The sequence below is a fragment of the Eriocheir sinensis genome, unplaced genomic scaffold (genome assembly GCF_024679095.1).
Source record: "Eriocheir sinensis breed Jianghai 21 unplaced genomic scaffold, ASM2467909v1 Scaffold1231, whole genome shotgun sequence".
In the NCBI taxonomy this organism is placed as follows: Eukaryota; Metazoa; Arthropoda; class Malacostraca; order Decapoda; family Varunidae; genus Eriocheir; species Eriocheir sinensis.
The window spans coordinates 60,001-76,122 of NW_026110554.1; the positions used below are offsets into that span (position 1 = coordinate 60,001).

General features: G+C 42.0%; 1 protein-coding gene across 1 annotated transcript in view; it reads right to left on the reverse strand.

Moving 5' to 3' along the window:
• Positions 1 to 15,416, reverse strand: part of LOC126989606 (homeobox protein MSX-1-like) — a 28,147-nt gene extending 12,731 nt beyond the window's left edge. The window contains exons 1-3 of the mRNA XM_050848216.1: positions 14,575 to 15,416; positions 2,228 to 2,352; positions 1,047 to 1,455 (exon numbers count right to left, since the gene is read on the reverse strand). Coding sequence (XP_050704173.1) covers positions 1,047 to 1,455; positions 2,228 to 2,352; positions 14,575 to 14,770 — 730 coding nt within the window. The 5' untranslated portion in view covers positions 14,771 to 15,416. The remainder of the gene's footprint in view (positions 1 to 1,046; positions 1,456 to 2,227; positions 2,353 to 14,574) is intronic.
• Between the last annotated feature and the right edge of the window lie 706 nt (positions 15,417 to 16,122).

Below are 16,122 nucleotides of genomic sequence, written 5' to 3' on the forward strand. Positions count from 1 at the left end.
ATGTGTGTGTGTGTGTGTGTGTGTGTGTGTTTCAGGGCACAGCTCCCATTGATAACGATTATTAACCAATGCCAGTGTTCTCATTCGACTCTCTAGTAAGGTCCAGTAATATAACCACACCTGACAAGCGAACACACACACACACACACACACACACACACACAGGTACTAACTAGGTTTTCCTGACAGAGAGGCGGACTTCGTGTGAGATTTCCATAAAACTGCAGGAATACACTCCGCAAAACAGTCTTCGGTGTGTTAAGGTGACATACTTTTAAACTGGTAGTATTTATGGTACTCCGGCGATGCTTTGACACATGTTTGATGATAAATGAGGAACAAGCGGAGTGTTATTTCCACAGTTTCTTAATTCCGTTTTCTACGTTATTTTTCGCGAGGTACCTGACTCAAGGACTCAAGAACTAGGGCTTTTTAATAACTTGCTTTGCAGAGGCGTATGATTCTTAGTTTGGAGGAAATGTGTGCACGCATGCATAGCCGAAATTATGTAACTGCAAGAATATACTTCGATGACTTGGCTCGCTGCGTAGATAGACACCAGCAAGTACTCACCCGTTTGTTTCTGGGGATGATAACACACACACACACACACACACACACACACACACACACACACACACATAATTACTTAGGGGTCTGTTTTGGTGACTAATACACAGGCACAGATATACACAGGTGCAGTCAAGTACACGTTAACACATAGGTACTCACGCCTCAGCTTCAGGGTACACAAACAGGTAAAAACACAGGTACACGTAAAAATATAGGCCTTAGCTTCGGTAGTCTTGCATCGCACAGGTATACATACATACATACACAAGTACACACACAAACAGGTACACACACAAACAAGTACATACCCAAACAGGTATATACACAAGCAGGTACACACACAGGTACACGTAAGCACATAAGGATTCATGCGTCAGCTTCGGAGGCCTCGCAACACACAGATACATACACTATAGCAGGTAGTACACACACAGGTACACACACATACTAGCACACACACAGGTGGTACTCACGCGGCAGCTTCGGGGGGTGGTAGCGGGTGCACTGGAGCCACTCGAAGCGACTCCCGGGGTCAGACACGGCGGTGAAGTCCTCCTGAGGGTGTAGCGCTGACGAGTGGTCGTGGAGGTCGTCGAACAGTCCCCCCACGCCCTCCTGCATCAGCGAGGGGTCGTGGCCTCCTGCAGGGGGTGACGAGGAGGAGGAGGCGGCCCGGGAGTCGTCGTGCAGGTCGTCGCCGCCCCCCAGCAGGTCAGCGATGGTGAAGCTGCGTCGTGGGGGCTGGGCGAGTCGTCGTGAAGTTGGGGTGGCGGTGGGGGTGGTGGGGAGCAGTGGCGGCGTGGAGGTGAGGCCGTGCTTGGCGGGGGAGGTGCTGGTGAGGTCACGTCTGTGCAGCCCCGAGGCGAGGCTGACCACGGGGCTCTGTCAGGAGGGAGAAGGGGCAGAGGATCAGAAGGGGAGAAGGGAAGGGCAAAGGGAGGAAGGTTGACGTAGTAATGGTTGACGTGGTGATTTGTTGTTATTGTCACTGTTTAATTGGGTTGTTTAAGTTCTCCGTTTTCTGTTCTTCTTAGTCTTTATACTATTTTTATACTATCTCTATATTCATTTATTTATTTTATTATTTTCTTACAGTAAAGGAAACAGCTCAAGGCCAAAAAAAAAAAAGGGTGCAAATCAATGCTCCAATAAAAAGAGTTAAGAGGAGTGGCCAATAGAGAGGTCAATTTCGGGAGGAGAGGTGTCCTGATACGCTCCTTTTGTAAGAGTTCAAGTCGTAGGCAGATAAAGGAAGATTGTTCCAGAGTTTACCAGTGTGAGGGATGAAAGACTGAAGATACTGGTTAACTCTTGCATAAGGGATTTGGACAATATTATACTATTCATTCAGTCTCTTAAAAATCAGCTATTCATAATCTGTCCTCGCCATCCATGAATTTACATGTCCAATCTCTTTATGAACTCCCAGTCGTATATGCATCAATGACACCAATGAACTTTAGCGTAAAAATACATGTTATACTGAAGACACTTTTGTGAAATACCATTATTATTAGGAGAAATAAAAGAAGGATAAAAAAAATAACCAACATGCGAAATAATTAAAGAGGTAATCCATCAAGCAGGAGCAGGATAGGAAGCGTAGCAATAGTTTAGGTTAGACAAATTCAGATGCAAGCCAACACAAGCTTACCTGTGGAAGACCAGTGGTGGGGAGACCCTGTGAGACTCTGGGGAGCGGGAAGCCCTGGGGGTGGGGCATGGAGGCCAGAATGGGGGGAAGGGGAAGGTAGCCCCCCGCGGCCGCAGATGACAGTCCTGGGGAAGAAAAGACAAAGAAAATTACATGAATTATTTACATTTCGCTGCTACTGTTTGTAATTCAGTCCCTACTACAAATGTCACTTTCTTTTATTACCCCTTTACTTACAACGACCATTGCCTACTTATGATTACTACTACTGCTAATACCACTACTACTACTACTTCTACTATTACTGCTGCTACTACTACCACTACTACTACCACTACTACTACAAAATGTGTGTGTCTTTTATAACTGTTTTTTTTTTACTGCAACGTGTGTGTGTGTGTGTGTGTGTGTGTGTGTGTGTGTGTGTTAGCGCGTGAATTCGAGTTCCAGACCACACAATCATTGGACGAGAGAGAGAGAGAGAGAGAGAGAGAGAGAGAGAGAGAGAGAGAGAGAGAGAGAGAGAGAGAGAGAGAGAGAGAGAGAGAGAGAGAGAGAGAGAGAGAGTAAAACCACATAATGAGGCGATAATGATCATGATGAGCGTTCTAATGGACAGCTGGGGACAAATGGAAGGTTAGGCAGCTGTCGGGCGGGCGAGGAAGAAAAATATAGCAAGATACTGAAGGACGGCGCGATACGAAAATAAGGTAAGGTAGATGTCACGGAAGACCACGCACAAAAAAAAACAATAAAACCACACTATTACATTCTCCTTTGATAGGCAGAGCGATACAGGGGCGAGGTAAGCTGCGTGAAAATGCGAGAGAAAATAAAATAAAGGAAAAGGATGTTCTGAAAAAAGAGTTTATGTTCATGGTTTCACAGGCGGACGAAGACTAGATGAAGAAGAGGAGTAAAAGATGTACCACAGGAGAAGGAAGAAATACACAAAATAACAGAAAGTTCTTTGGTGGATGGACAGGGAGGTACAAATATAAGGTTAGAGATACGTGTGTGTGTACTAGAGCCAGGAATAAAATGAACTGATAGATAGATAAATGAATAAGTAGATATGTAGATAGATACACACCATGACATATGACGGAGATAGATATTTTTTTACAACAAAGGAGACAGCTCAAGGGCACAAAAAAGGAAACAATAATAAGAAAAAAAGCCCGCTACTCGCTGCTCCTAGAAAAGAATCCAAAGAGGTGGCCGAAAGAGAGGTCAGTAGTGATCAGTAGTGAGAAAGGTGGATATATATAAAGATAAAAATGCACACAGGTAGATAGGTAGATAGATAGAGATAGATAAAATGTCCGAAATTTTGGAACAGTGACTTACGGGATTTTTTATCTTTTTATTTTCCCTTGAACTATTTCCTTCACTTAAAGAAGATAAAAAAAGATAGGCAGAAGGAAAAATAGAGATAGATTTTTTTTACAGCCAAAGAAACAGCTCAATGGCAACAAAAAAGGTGTAAAAAAACCCCGCTAGGTAGAAAGAAAGGATAAAATAAATAAATAAATGAATAAGTGAATAAAAAGAGATGAACATATAGATGAAAAGACGTAAGATAGAAAACGAAGATGATGAAAGATAACATGATAGACAGGCCGATACTGATAGAAGGGCAGATAGATTACTAGGAATACATTTAAAGCTTTGAGAGAGAGAGAGAGAGAGAGAGAGAGAGAGAGAGAGAGAGAGAGAGAGAGAGAGAGAGAGAGAGAGAGAGAGAGAGAGAGAGAGAGAGAGAGAGAGAGAGAGAGAGAGAGAGAGAGAGAGAGAGAGAGAGAATTACAAACACAAACAAACGATAAAAATAAACAGTAAGAGAATGACATAGCAACGCACAAACACAAATGAATAGATAAATAAGTAAAAGATAAATAAATAAATTAATAAATAAATTAATTAAACCAAGAAAATAACACACAACATAAACAAAACAAAAAAATTCTTAATAAAATAAAACAAAAAAGAATGCAGATAAAAATGAAAAACAACAACATCTGAGACCTCGACCTTTGACTTGTGTTCTTTTTCTCAACCCCCCCCCCCCCGAAAAAAAAGAAGTTAAAAAAAAAATGATAACCAGCTACGCCACACAAAAGAAAGTCACCCACGAAGCATACGCAAGGCCACCAGTCAGTCAGTCAGTCGGTTAGTCGGTCAGTCAGTCACCACCACTCACCACAGTCAGTCCGCCACTCCGTCAGCCAGTCAGTCAATTAGATAATCAGCAGTCAGTCAGCCAGTCACCACCTGCCTTAGTACACCTGTAATTCACCTGAGCTCAAGTACAAGTTCAAGTCCCCCGCCTGACACCCTCATCTGTTATGGATCAGCCGCTGAGACATTGTAAATAAGGATCTTGGAGTACGTATTGGTGGTGGTGGTGGTGGTGGTGGTGTGATACAGTGGTGGTTTGAGTATTTGTTTTGAGGTGGAGATTGTGGTGGTGGTGGTGGCGGTGGTGAAAATGCAGGTGGTGATGACAAGTAGAGATGTTTTTGTATAGTGGTGATGGTGGTGGTGAAGATGGTGGTGATGACAAATGGTGATGATAGGGTAAGTGATTAGTGGTGATGGTGGTAATGGAGAGGAAGATAAAGGAAATGATGACGAAAAAGTAAAGGTGGTGATGATGTTGAAGACGAAGGGGGTGATGACAATACTGGTGGTGATGGAATATTAATGGTGACTGTAACTGGTAGTGATGTTAATGATAAAAGACTTAATTACTTTCTTTAGCAGTGAAGGAAGTCGTGTAAATGGTAATAGTAGTAGTAGTAGTAGTAGTAGTAGTAGTAGTAGTAGTAGTAGTAGTGAGCAAAAGACAATAAAAATAGTCATAATAACTTAGGAGCAGTAAGTACCGAGCTTTTTTTATCATTATTGTTTTCTTTTTTTTTTTACGCCTTTGCACTGTCTCCTCTGCTGTAAAAAAAATAATAATGATGGTCCCAGTTCTTCATAGTTTCCTTTTTTTTTATATCTACTTTTTTTACGTCTACAAATACCGGTTTGCATAAAGGTCATTGGTGATGGTGGAATTAGTGGTGGTGATGTTTTGTGGCTGTGGTGGAGGCAGTAATGATGGAGGCGGCGGCGGCAGCGGCGGTGAGGTGGTGCGTGTCAACATGTTTGGGACAGGTAATGGTAGACAATTGTATAGGTAATTTTGGCGGTAATTGCGGGAGTGAATGTCGCGGGGGAAAGTGTGCCGGAGTGCATGATGTAATCCGTGGGTTTTTCAATAATGCAAGATTCGGGTGTTGAAAAATCGATGTCCTGTACACACACACACACACACACACACACACACACACACACACACACAGAGAGAGAGAGAGAGAGAGAGAGAGAGAGAGAGAGAGAGAGAGAGAGAGAGAGAGAGAGAGAGAGAGAGAGAGAGAGAGAGAGAGAGAGAGAGAGAGAGAGAGAGAGAGAGAGAGAGAGAGGAATCATATAACCATAAAATAAATATACGTTCACAATATATAAATAAGAAAAAGAAAAAGGAAAACAGACAAAGACAGACAGACAGATAGACAGACAGACAAACAAACATACAGACACACATACAGACAGACAAAAAAATAAAGTACAGCAAACAATACATAACTTACACAATTTACCATCTTACAAGTTACAAAACCTATCCCTCAGCTCACCTCCCTCTTCCACTACCCCCTCCCCTCCCCCCCACCAGATAAGACCCCTTTCAAAGATCACAGTAATTTTCTCATTACTACATAAAGAGAAAAGTTTGCCTAAATGGGTTGCATAAGTGGCCTGTCCCTTGCTACAATACGAGTGGCTGTGAGGAGGAGGGACAGAGGGCAGGGGAAAAGGAAGAGGCAGGAGGGGAAGGGGAGAAGACAGAGGAAGGAAGAGGAAGGCGCAGGTGTAGAATGAGGAGGTGGGGGGGAAGGAGGAGGAGGGGGAGGGGGAGGGGGAGGTGGAAAGCGGCAAAGAGGAGAATGTAGAATATGAAGATGAACAAATTATCATGAACAAGAAGAGGACCAAGAAGAACAAGAACAAGAAGATATAATAATAATAATAATAATAATAATAATAATAATAATAATAATAATAATAATAATAATAATAATAATAATAATAATAAGAAGAAGAAGAAGAAGAAGAAGAAGAAGAAGAAGAAGAAGAAGAAGAAGAAGAAAACAACAACAACAACAACAACAACAATGACAACAACAACGAAAACAAGAATGAGGAAAACAAGAACAATAAAAAACTAGAAAATAACAAGAAGAGCAAGAACACAAAGAATAAGGGACGAACAAAAACGAGAACAAGAACATGAGAAGGAGAAGAAAGAGGAAGTAAACAAAGAGAGGAGGAAGAAGTAAAGGAGGATTGCCTTGTAAACTCTCCCTCCTTACCGAGCTGCTGTCTTATGCATGTAGCTAACCCAATCAAGCCTTTTGTTTTACCTCAGACTCGTGGACGCTCGGCTCCGCGGTAGAGTACTCGGCTCCTGCCTTGAAGGTCACGAGCTCTTGCCGGCCTCACGCACGCTGTCCAGCTTCTTAGCGAAAGGGGTAGCGGAGGAGGCGGCTCTCTCATCAACTTAATCAGTCTACACGCGTGGGCTAGTTTTGAGGTTGTTTGAATCACAGGTTTATTTTAAATTGTATTCTCTTCTTCCCTTGGATAGCATATTATTTTAGTTTTTAGTTTACCTGTTTTCTCCTTTGGTGTATTCTCCCATTCATCATATTCATTTCTTCTCATTCTAGTTAGCTTTATTGATAACTTATAACCTTCTCTCTCTCATAAGCTGCCTCTTACCCTCGTCGTAGTGCGCGAGAGGAACACAGACACACAGAAGCAACAGGCGGCTCAAAGCCTCGAAACGGTGTTGAAAGGTGAGGTGGTTGTGGCAAGATTCTCCAAAGCATGCACGGGTCGCGCCCAAGGACTGGGGCCCTGTAAGTGGACACGCTGGGTCACTTCCTAAATAAATAATTAAATACCAAATGGGGAAAGGTACTCAGTTTAGATTGCCGTCTAAGGCATTGCAAATGGATTCTTAAAGGAAATGCCTAAAATATAACTGGGCCATACAGTAAAAGTTTGAAGGACGCTGGGACTGAGACTGGGACTTTAGATAAAGGCGAGAAGTCCCCTCACCGCGACATCAGCATCAGGCCTACCAAAACAAGCTTATTCAATGACGGAGAGTTGTATCAAAGATTATCCAATTCTGCTACGTACTCTGTGATTTTGCACTAGTGAGGAGGGTAAAGCGAGTATATCAGTATTTCAGGGAGAACTTACCAAAAGCAATCATGGGATGTCTTTTTTCGAGCGGTTAAATCACTTGTTATTCGGAAATATAACCTGAGAGGAATTAATAATGTTTGCACTCATCCCGGAAGCGAGAAGTTTGTTGCAGTGACCGAAAACTTGATTTAGGACTATAGTCTCCGCCGGTGACCGCGTTTCATCGTGTTTTATTGACTGTCAAACTCTTGTAGACGGAAAAATTAGATATCGAATATTTCTTATATAATGTTGACACTCTTATACAAAACTTGAGGACTTGTACTCTGTATTTCCTCGATCTTCTCCCGAAATTGACCTCTCTTTCGGCCACCTCTTTGGATTCTTTTTAGGAGCAGCGAGTACCGGGCTTTTTTTTATTATTGTTTCCTTTTTTTGTGTCCTTGAGCTGTCTCGTTATTGGAGCCCAGAAGACAGTTTTGGGGCAGAAAGTCATGTCTGACATCCCCATACATCTACCCCACCTCCAGGATGAGGCCTTACTGGCGCGCTGCAGACCGATAGTAAACAACCTCTGGCATCTTAAGCCCCGTTCACTCTGTGCCGACTATGGGCCACGACAACCCAGCGACTCGGGGTATACGAGGTCTTGGGTGTGAAATCTTGATGTGGAAGGGTAGCATAAGGTCGGAAAGACAATGTGCGACCCTTTCATGTCAACATTTCACACCCAAGACCTCGTGTTCCCGGAGTCGCTGGGTTGTCGTGGCCCAGAGTCGGCACAACGTGAACGGGGCTTTATTCTTTAAATTTACACTCGATAGACTCCTTTACACCAATATTTGCACAGCTTCGAGTATTTGAAATATCTGGACACGCTGATGTCAAGATTGTTTCTCAGTGCACTACATGAAGCGCATTCCCTGGTACACAGAACATAATCTTATTTATATTTGAACGGAATGGCTTTACGCTTATCGAGAGTAATGGACTAATGGTCACTTGCCACTTGTTGGGTGACTAGATGACTGGAGGAGGAGGAAGAGGAGGAAGAGGAGGAGGAGGAGGAGGAGGAGAAAGAAAAGAAAACATTGGGATTAGAATAAAAATCAAAATAGATAGAAATAAATCAAAGAAGTAAATAGAAAGTAAAGAGAAAAAAGAAAAGAAAAGGAGAGAAGAACAAGAACGACGAAAAATCAAGGAAATAAAAAAAAAAAACAAATGAAGTGCAATATACAGATAGATAGAAATATAAATGGAAAAAAATATAAAAAGGGATGCAAGACAGAAAAAAAACAAGCATGCACGAAACACACACACACACACACAAAAAAAAAAGTCTCCCATCGATACATAAAAAAAAGGGAGATAAATGGATCCACTTCGACTGAAATAAATAACATGACACACACGGAATCATATGCCTAAAAAAGTAGATGAAAAAAAAAGTTCACGGTTCCGTCTGATCTGTGTAATTTTTCTTTTCCGCTAAATACAACTCAATGACTAAGAGTATTTGGAAATGCCATTCTAAAAACTAAATGGACATGTGTGTTTAGACGTGATGATCGCTCCAATGTTCATAACAAAAAGGAAGAATTCATTTGTTTTGTATTTGGTTTAACAGAATGTGGAAATATACAAGGCAGGGGGGGGGGGTGAGAGAGAGAGAGAGGGGGGCAGGTGAGTGTGTCGCCACGGGAGAAGGTCAGAGCAAGCCACAAATCACGTCCTCAGGGAAGCAGTGTCTACGGAACAGAAGTCAACGCATTTCGTGGGGAATGACCGCAGTTGAGAAGTTCGAATGTCAGGCCTCCCCCTCCCCCTCCCCACCCCTCCCCTCCCAGGCCGGGCTCTCAAAAGTTCAGACGCCACAGTCCCAAAGGTCGAACGCCACTTATTCAACAGCTCACCTCGCCCCCGGGAATTGAAAGAACAGGTAACGCGTTGTTTGTGTGTTTAGTGAGATTTATTTGCCCGCCTCCTCCTCCTCTGCCCTTGTGTGTCTCGTGCTCCTTCGCTTCCTCTTTCTATTACTGCTACTCCTAGTGCTAATACTGCTGCTACTATTGCTACTACGACTATTACTACTACTACTTATATGTTGCTCTTCTGTAGCCTTATCTATTTCCTCTTCCTCTTCCCGTTCCTCTATATCCCCTTTTTTTTCTTCTCTTACTCCTCTTCCTCGTATACAATAGATTCTCCTTTTCTTTTATCTCCCCTTCCTCCTCTCCCTTCTACTTGTATACGTGATTTTTTTTTTTTTACAACAAAGGAGGCAGCTCAAGGGCAACAAAAAAAGAAAACAATAATAAAAAAAAAGCCCGCTACTCGCTGCTCCTAAAGTAAAGCAAAAGAGGTGGCCGAAAGGAAGATCAAATACAGGAGGAGAAAAAACGAAGGAAAATTATATTGTTTGTGTGTTTGTGTTTGTCTTTTTCTTCTCTTACTCCTTTTCCTTGTATACAATATATCCTCTTTTTCTTTTATCTCCCCTTCCTCCTCTCCCTTCTACTTCTATACGTGATAATAATACATGAGAAAAACGAAGGAAAATTATATTGTTTGTGTGTTTGTGTCTTTTTCTTCTCTTACTCCTTTTCCTTGTATACAATATATCCTCTTTTTCTTTTATCTCCCCTTCCTCCTCTCCCTTCTACTTCTATACGTGATAATAATACATGAGAAAAACGAAGTAAAATTCTATTGTTTGTGTTTTATGGTCATGTCTCAAGAGGTTTTGTTCATTATATCTTACTTTCATATACTCCTAATATTTTTACCTTTTTTTTCTTCCCTCCCTCCGTCCCTCTTCCTTTCTCAAAAGTCGCCGCCTACATTTTTATTTATTTATTTATTTATTTATTTTACGTTAACGCCTATAGCGCCAGTAGGTTTGCTTGAGGGGCCTGGATGGTAGTCGGCCCCACCCCGTATTGGCGCAGACAAGTGTTTATAGTGGCGCCATCTTCTCTTGCACATCTTGCACATATTTTTGCCCTATCTTTATAATGGAGAAGCATTTTCCGTTTATCCATTTAGTCTCTCTTCTCTTTCTTCACATTTGATCTACCGTTTCATATTCGACTACTATAATTTTTTTTTTAATTAATGGTAATAATCTCTCTCTCTCTCTCTCTCTCTCTCTCTCTCTCTCTCTCTCTCTCTCTCTCTCTCTCTCTCTCTCTCTCTCTCTCTCTCTCTCTCTCGCGTGATTGACAGGTTGAGAAAGAGGTACAAACGAGGAAGGGAGAATAAAACACCAATATGTGAATAAATAAAGACACGCACACGAGATAAATGTACACACACACACACACACACACACACACAGATACCAAAAAAATATACAAAAAAGTAGTAGTAGTAGTAGTAGTAGTAGTAGTAGTAGTAGTAGTTACAGCTTCATTACCACCACCACCAACAACAACAACAACAACAGGAACAGCGACAAAAACAGTTAGCGATTATACCACCACCACCTCCACCACCATCAGTAGCACTCACGTATACACAAATCAGCAGCTGGAGCCTGAAAGTCCTGGCACAGTGGACGCATATTTAACACTTCATTAGCAAACGATACGCCCGCGAAACTTTGAACTAATCACTGTCCCCCTGCCCTGTACTCTCGCTCTCAGCCTGTCTCCAAACGCGGGCAGGCAAGGCTACAATTCCTGCCCAACCCGCCTCTTAGCGCCTCAACGGGATGGCCACACGCTACTTCGCTTCCTCGTGTCTCCAGTGATCTTGGTTCCGTCTTGTCTGTGATGCGCAAGACTTGTTATTTTCACCGTGTACTGCCGCCGACGTGACCGACCGCTTTAGATGTTTTCAGCGAGGGTGTGTGATTAGGGAAGTGACATTATTGCGTGTGCGTTTGTGTGTGTTTGTGCTGAATTGTGTGTTTAATTGTGTGTTTTTAGTGTTATGTTTGGTGTCTTAATGTGCTTTCTTGAGAGTGGTTGCGGGCTTATTCCCACATTTGTTTTGTTTATTTTCTCTTCGGTTAGCGTTTTTGCGTTTTGAGTATTTCTTTAACTTTCTTCCTCTTCGATTTTATTCTCTTATTTCCTTTACGTAGTTTCTTTTTCTTCCTACATCTAAAAGTGTCAAGTAAATATTGTGTGTTTATGCGTTTTCTCATTGTCATCATCACCATCACCACAACCATCACTACCATCACCATCAACATCATCATCACCACAATCAAAATTACATTCATTACCACCACTGTCATCATCAACACCACCAACACCAACATCAAGTTCATCCTTTGCACCCATACACTATCAGCATCCCCATCAACGCCGGCCTATCTCCATCATCACCATCACATCTACACCTAACACTAAACACCTCCACTATCAACCCCGTCAAAATAAAACACCATCACCACCACCTCTACTCACAATCTATTCACCATCTCACCAGCAGCCTTCTATACACACCGCTATCACCACCATCTCCGCTACCACCAAGGATAAGCCGAATAAACACCACCACCACCACCACCGCCGCCGCCGCCGCAACCATCACCACTAAGCCACTGTAAATACACCTCTTCCTGTTTGCATTTCCTCTTTTCTCTCGCTTATCCTTTAATTTCACTTAATTTTACTCAGTCCTCATTTATCCTCCCCCCTCCCCCCCCCCCTTTCTTCCTCTTTCCTTCATCCCTCTTTACCACTTTCTCCATTTACTTCCGTTTCTATATTAGGGTCTAAATTACTGCTTCCTTTGTGACTGCTACTGCTTATGATACTACTACTACTACTACTGCTACTACTACTACTACCACTACGATTACTACTACTACTACTACTACTACTACTGCTACTACTACTAATACTACGGCTGCTTCTGCTACTGTGCACATTTCCATGATTAATAAACTGACACTGAAGAAGCTTTCCGTAGGAGTTGTAGGCATTTCCTTGGGTAGTAATTTTATGTCCCTGGTGGTAGTTTGACAAAGTATCTGTCAACGAAGAACGTGGAAAACACTCATGATAAGGCGCTTTGATTCCTTCCCGGTCATTCCTCTGAGTACTACTATACTCTTTGCTACACTTTTCTCGTAACGTATATTATAAAATATTTGAGAAACACGCAGTTAGATTTATTATTTAAGTATGATTACTTTTAGAATTACGAAGTATTATTTTTCCTCTCTACCTCCGTTCTCTGTCTGTCTATAGATGAGAGGAGAGAGAGAGAGAGAGAGAGAGAGAGAGAACAAAGTAAATTCCTTGCAAATCGAGGCACTAAATAATGTTCTACAAGACAATACACTTGCTATTTCCAAACAATTGATCTTCTTCGGAGGAGGAGAGTGTTGGGTGATTCATCTCTGCTGAAATTGGCAACTAGACGCTGGTTGGCAAATAAATAAATAAAATAAAATAAAAAAACTGAAAATTTCTGCCGAAGTAAAGGATTTTTTTTTTTTCCAAAGCAATATTAAGAACAATGTAAACGTTCGTGTGCCGTAATTACTGTTGCGTTACTGTTACTGTTACTTGTAGTGCCCTGCCGCTACATCTACAGGTAGGTACTGTTAGGGCTCCTGCTGCTGTTGCCTCCACTACTACCCGTAATACTACTGTTATAACGAGAGGACTGGTAATAATGATATATAATAATAATAATAATAATAATAATAATAATAATAATAATAATAATAATAATAATAATAATATCATCAGTAAGAACAGTATGGGATCTAATGAAATCAAGAACAAATGAAACAACGAGAACAACAAGAAAAACAACAAAAAATATCGTCCAAGGCGCCATTGTGACTGTTATTATAATGAGATCAAGTCACACATCCTTGTCGTTGACGCGGCGGGGTGAGTTGTGCATTATAGTAACTGGATATTCATGTTGGTGGCGATGATGATACATATTGTAATGATGGTAATAAGAATTGTTATGATTTCTTTTGTAATTATTATTATTATTATTATTATTATTATTATTATTATTATTATTATTATTATTATTATTATTATTATTATTATTGTTATGAATATCATTATTATTAGTAGTAGTAGTATTGTTATTATTATTATTATTATTATTATTATTATTATTATTATTATTATTATTATTATTATTATTATTATCATCATCATCGTCATTATTACTATAATAGTGATAGTAATAACAGTAATAACAATAGCATGATAATCAATATAAGTAATATAACTTGTATTTTCACTATTACCATTACTACTACTACTGCTACTAATACTAATAATGAAAATGCTACTACAACTACAACAACAACAACAACAACTACTACTACTACTACTACTACCACTACTGCTACTACTACTACAATTACAACTACTATTAATGATGATGATGATAATAATAATAATAATAATAATAATAATAATAATAATAATAATAATAATAATAATAATAATAATAATAATAATAATAATAATAATAATAATAATAATAATAATAATAATAATAATATAAACAGATGAAGAAGAAGAAAATTAAGAAGAAGAAAAAGGAGTAGAAAAAAAGAAGAAAAAGAAGAAAAAAATGATGATGCTGGCGATGATGATGACGCTTGACTATAATGATAAAAATGATACTTATGATGGCAAAATGACGATCAAATTTAAGAGAGAAATATTTATTATGACAAAATAAAATGATGACGATGATGCCAATGATAAACACGGGGAAGAAAAAAATAAACCAAAAAGTAAACAAATATAAATGTGACGGTGTGGTAACAAGAAAAATTTACACATTAAAAAAATAGGTACATAATCAAAGTACAAAATATTACAGAAAAAAAAGACTGATGACTATTCAACCTAAAAAAAATATTATCTAAATACACATAAGAAAAAAAATTAAAAAAGAAAAAAAACAAGAATAAAAGCCTTGAAACGTAGATAGACAGACAGATAGATGGATAGACAGACAGACGGAAAGAGTAAGAGAGAACACATTAACGACACACGCGACGCACCGCCCGCAGAAGTCGCTGAAGGGGACAACACGACGGAGGGGAGACACGACACAGGGGTGAAGATTAGACTCACCTCGGGCATGAAGGGCGTGGTGGGTGAGCAGGGCGAGGTGCCAGGGGGGGAGGACAGGGCAGTACAGGGTAGGCGGCAGCAGGGGGTCGGCGCTCCCGCTACCACCACCAGCGCCGCCTCCGAGGACACGAACGGGGGGCGGCGACCCTCCCCCGGTGCCCCCACACTTCCCCGAGGAGGAGGAGAGCAGTGCCATGAGGACGCCCTAGGGATGTGGTCTCTCGTCCCCTTCGGAGTCGCCGTCAGGAGTCGCGGTGTCGTGTCCCTTTGGCGGCGCGTCGGAGTGTCGGCGGCGAAGTGAATCTGTGTCCTCTCTATCGGTCTCCCCAGGCGGGCGTTCCGGGAGTCTATGGGGCCAAGACAGCGGCGAGGTGATGGGGACACCTTCGTCGGGGCTGGGGGAAGGAGGGACAGGGGGGGCGAGGGGCTGGAAGGATGCTGCCTGGACCGGAGGAACATTGGGTTGGCAGGTAGTCTTTCTCACGATGTGCCTCCGATTTCTCTCCCTCCCGCTGCCCTCTCTTGTCATCTCGGCCATTGGTACTCCTCCAGGTACTCCTTCTGGTGTTCTTGAGTTCTCCTGAAGCAGATAACCAACACCTTAACACCTTCACGCCGTCCAAAAACACCTTCTGCTACCCCGAAGAAGGCGACGAAGACGAAAGAACCTGCCTGGCACCTCGTGGAGTCCTAACGCAAGGAGACCAATAGGGAGGCAGAACAAGTCATCGCCCCGCCCATGACGACCAATGAACGAGCAGCGTAAACTCTCAGCCAATAGAAATTAGCGTAGCCTCCTCCGCCTTTCGTCTTGTTACGCGATTGGCGGACGGCTATCAAACTCTTCTCACCAATTTCATCGTTTCGTCATAGCAGTGAGAACGGAGTGAGAATGGTGGTGAGGAGGGCGAGTGAATGAGGAGAGAGGGATGAGATTGAGATGGGAGGCTGGGGGAGGGGGGACACAGGAGGATGGAGGTTGAAGGGACAGGATTAACAGCCATGGGGGTAAGGGTGACAAGGGTGGAGGCTGAAGGATAAAGGAAACGGAGTAACATATGGGAGGGACGAGGAGGAGGGTGGCAGGGTGAGAAAGGATGGGGTGTTGGGAGGGTAGGAGTGGGATGGGTTTGTAATAACTATATGGGCTAAGGTGCAATAGGGCAAGGATCTGTAGAAGGATATGGAGAAGGGGTGAGGGTAGGGGATGGGGAGGGCTTGTTGGGGGAAGAGGTATGGGTGTGGGGTGGGGAGGATGTGTTGGGGAAAGAGGAATGGGTGTGGATTGGGGAGGTTTATTGGGGTATAAGAATGGGGATGAGTTGAGGAAGGATGCGTAGGAAACATGGAAACATGGAAACATGGAAACATGGAAACGCAGGCAACAGAAAGCCTATTGGCTCATTACGAGGTTGCCCGCTTTGGTGATTTAATCTGCTCGACAGCCTGGGGCCTGGGGAGCAGATGAAAGCACCTCGACATTGAGGAGCAGATGAAAGCGCCTCGATATTGAGGAGCAGATGAAAGCAACTCAATATTCAGTTTACT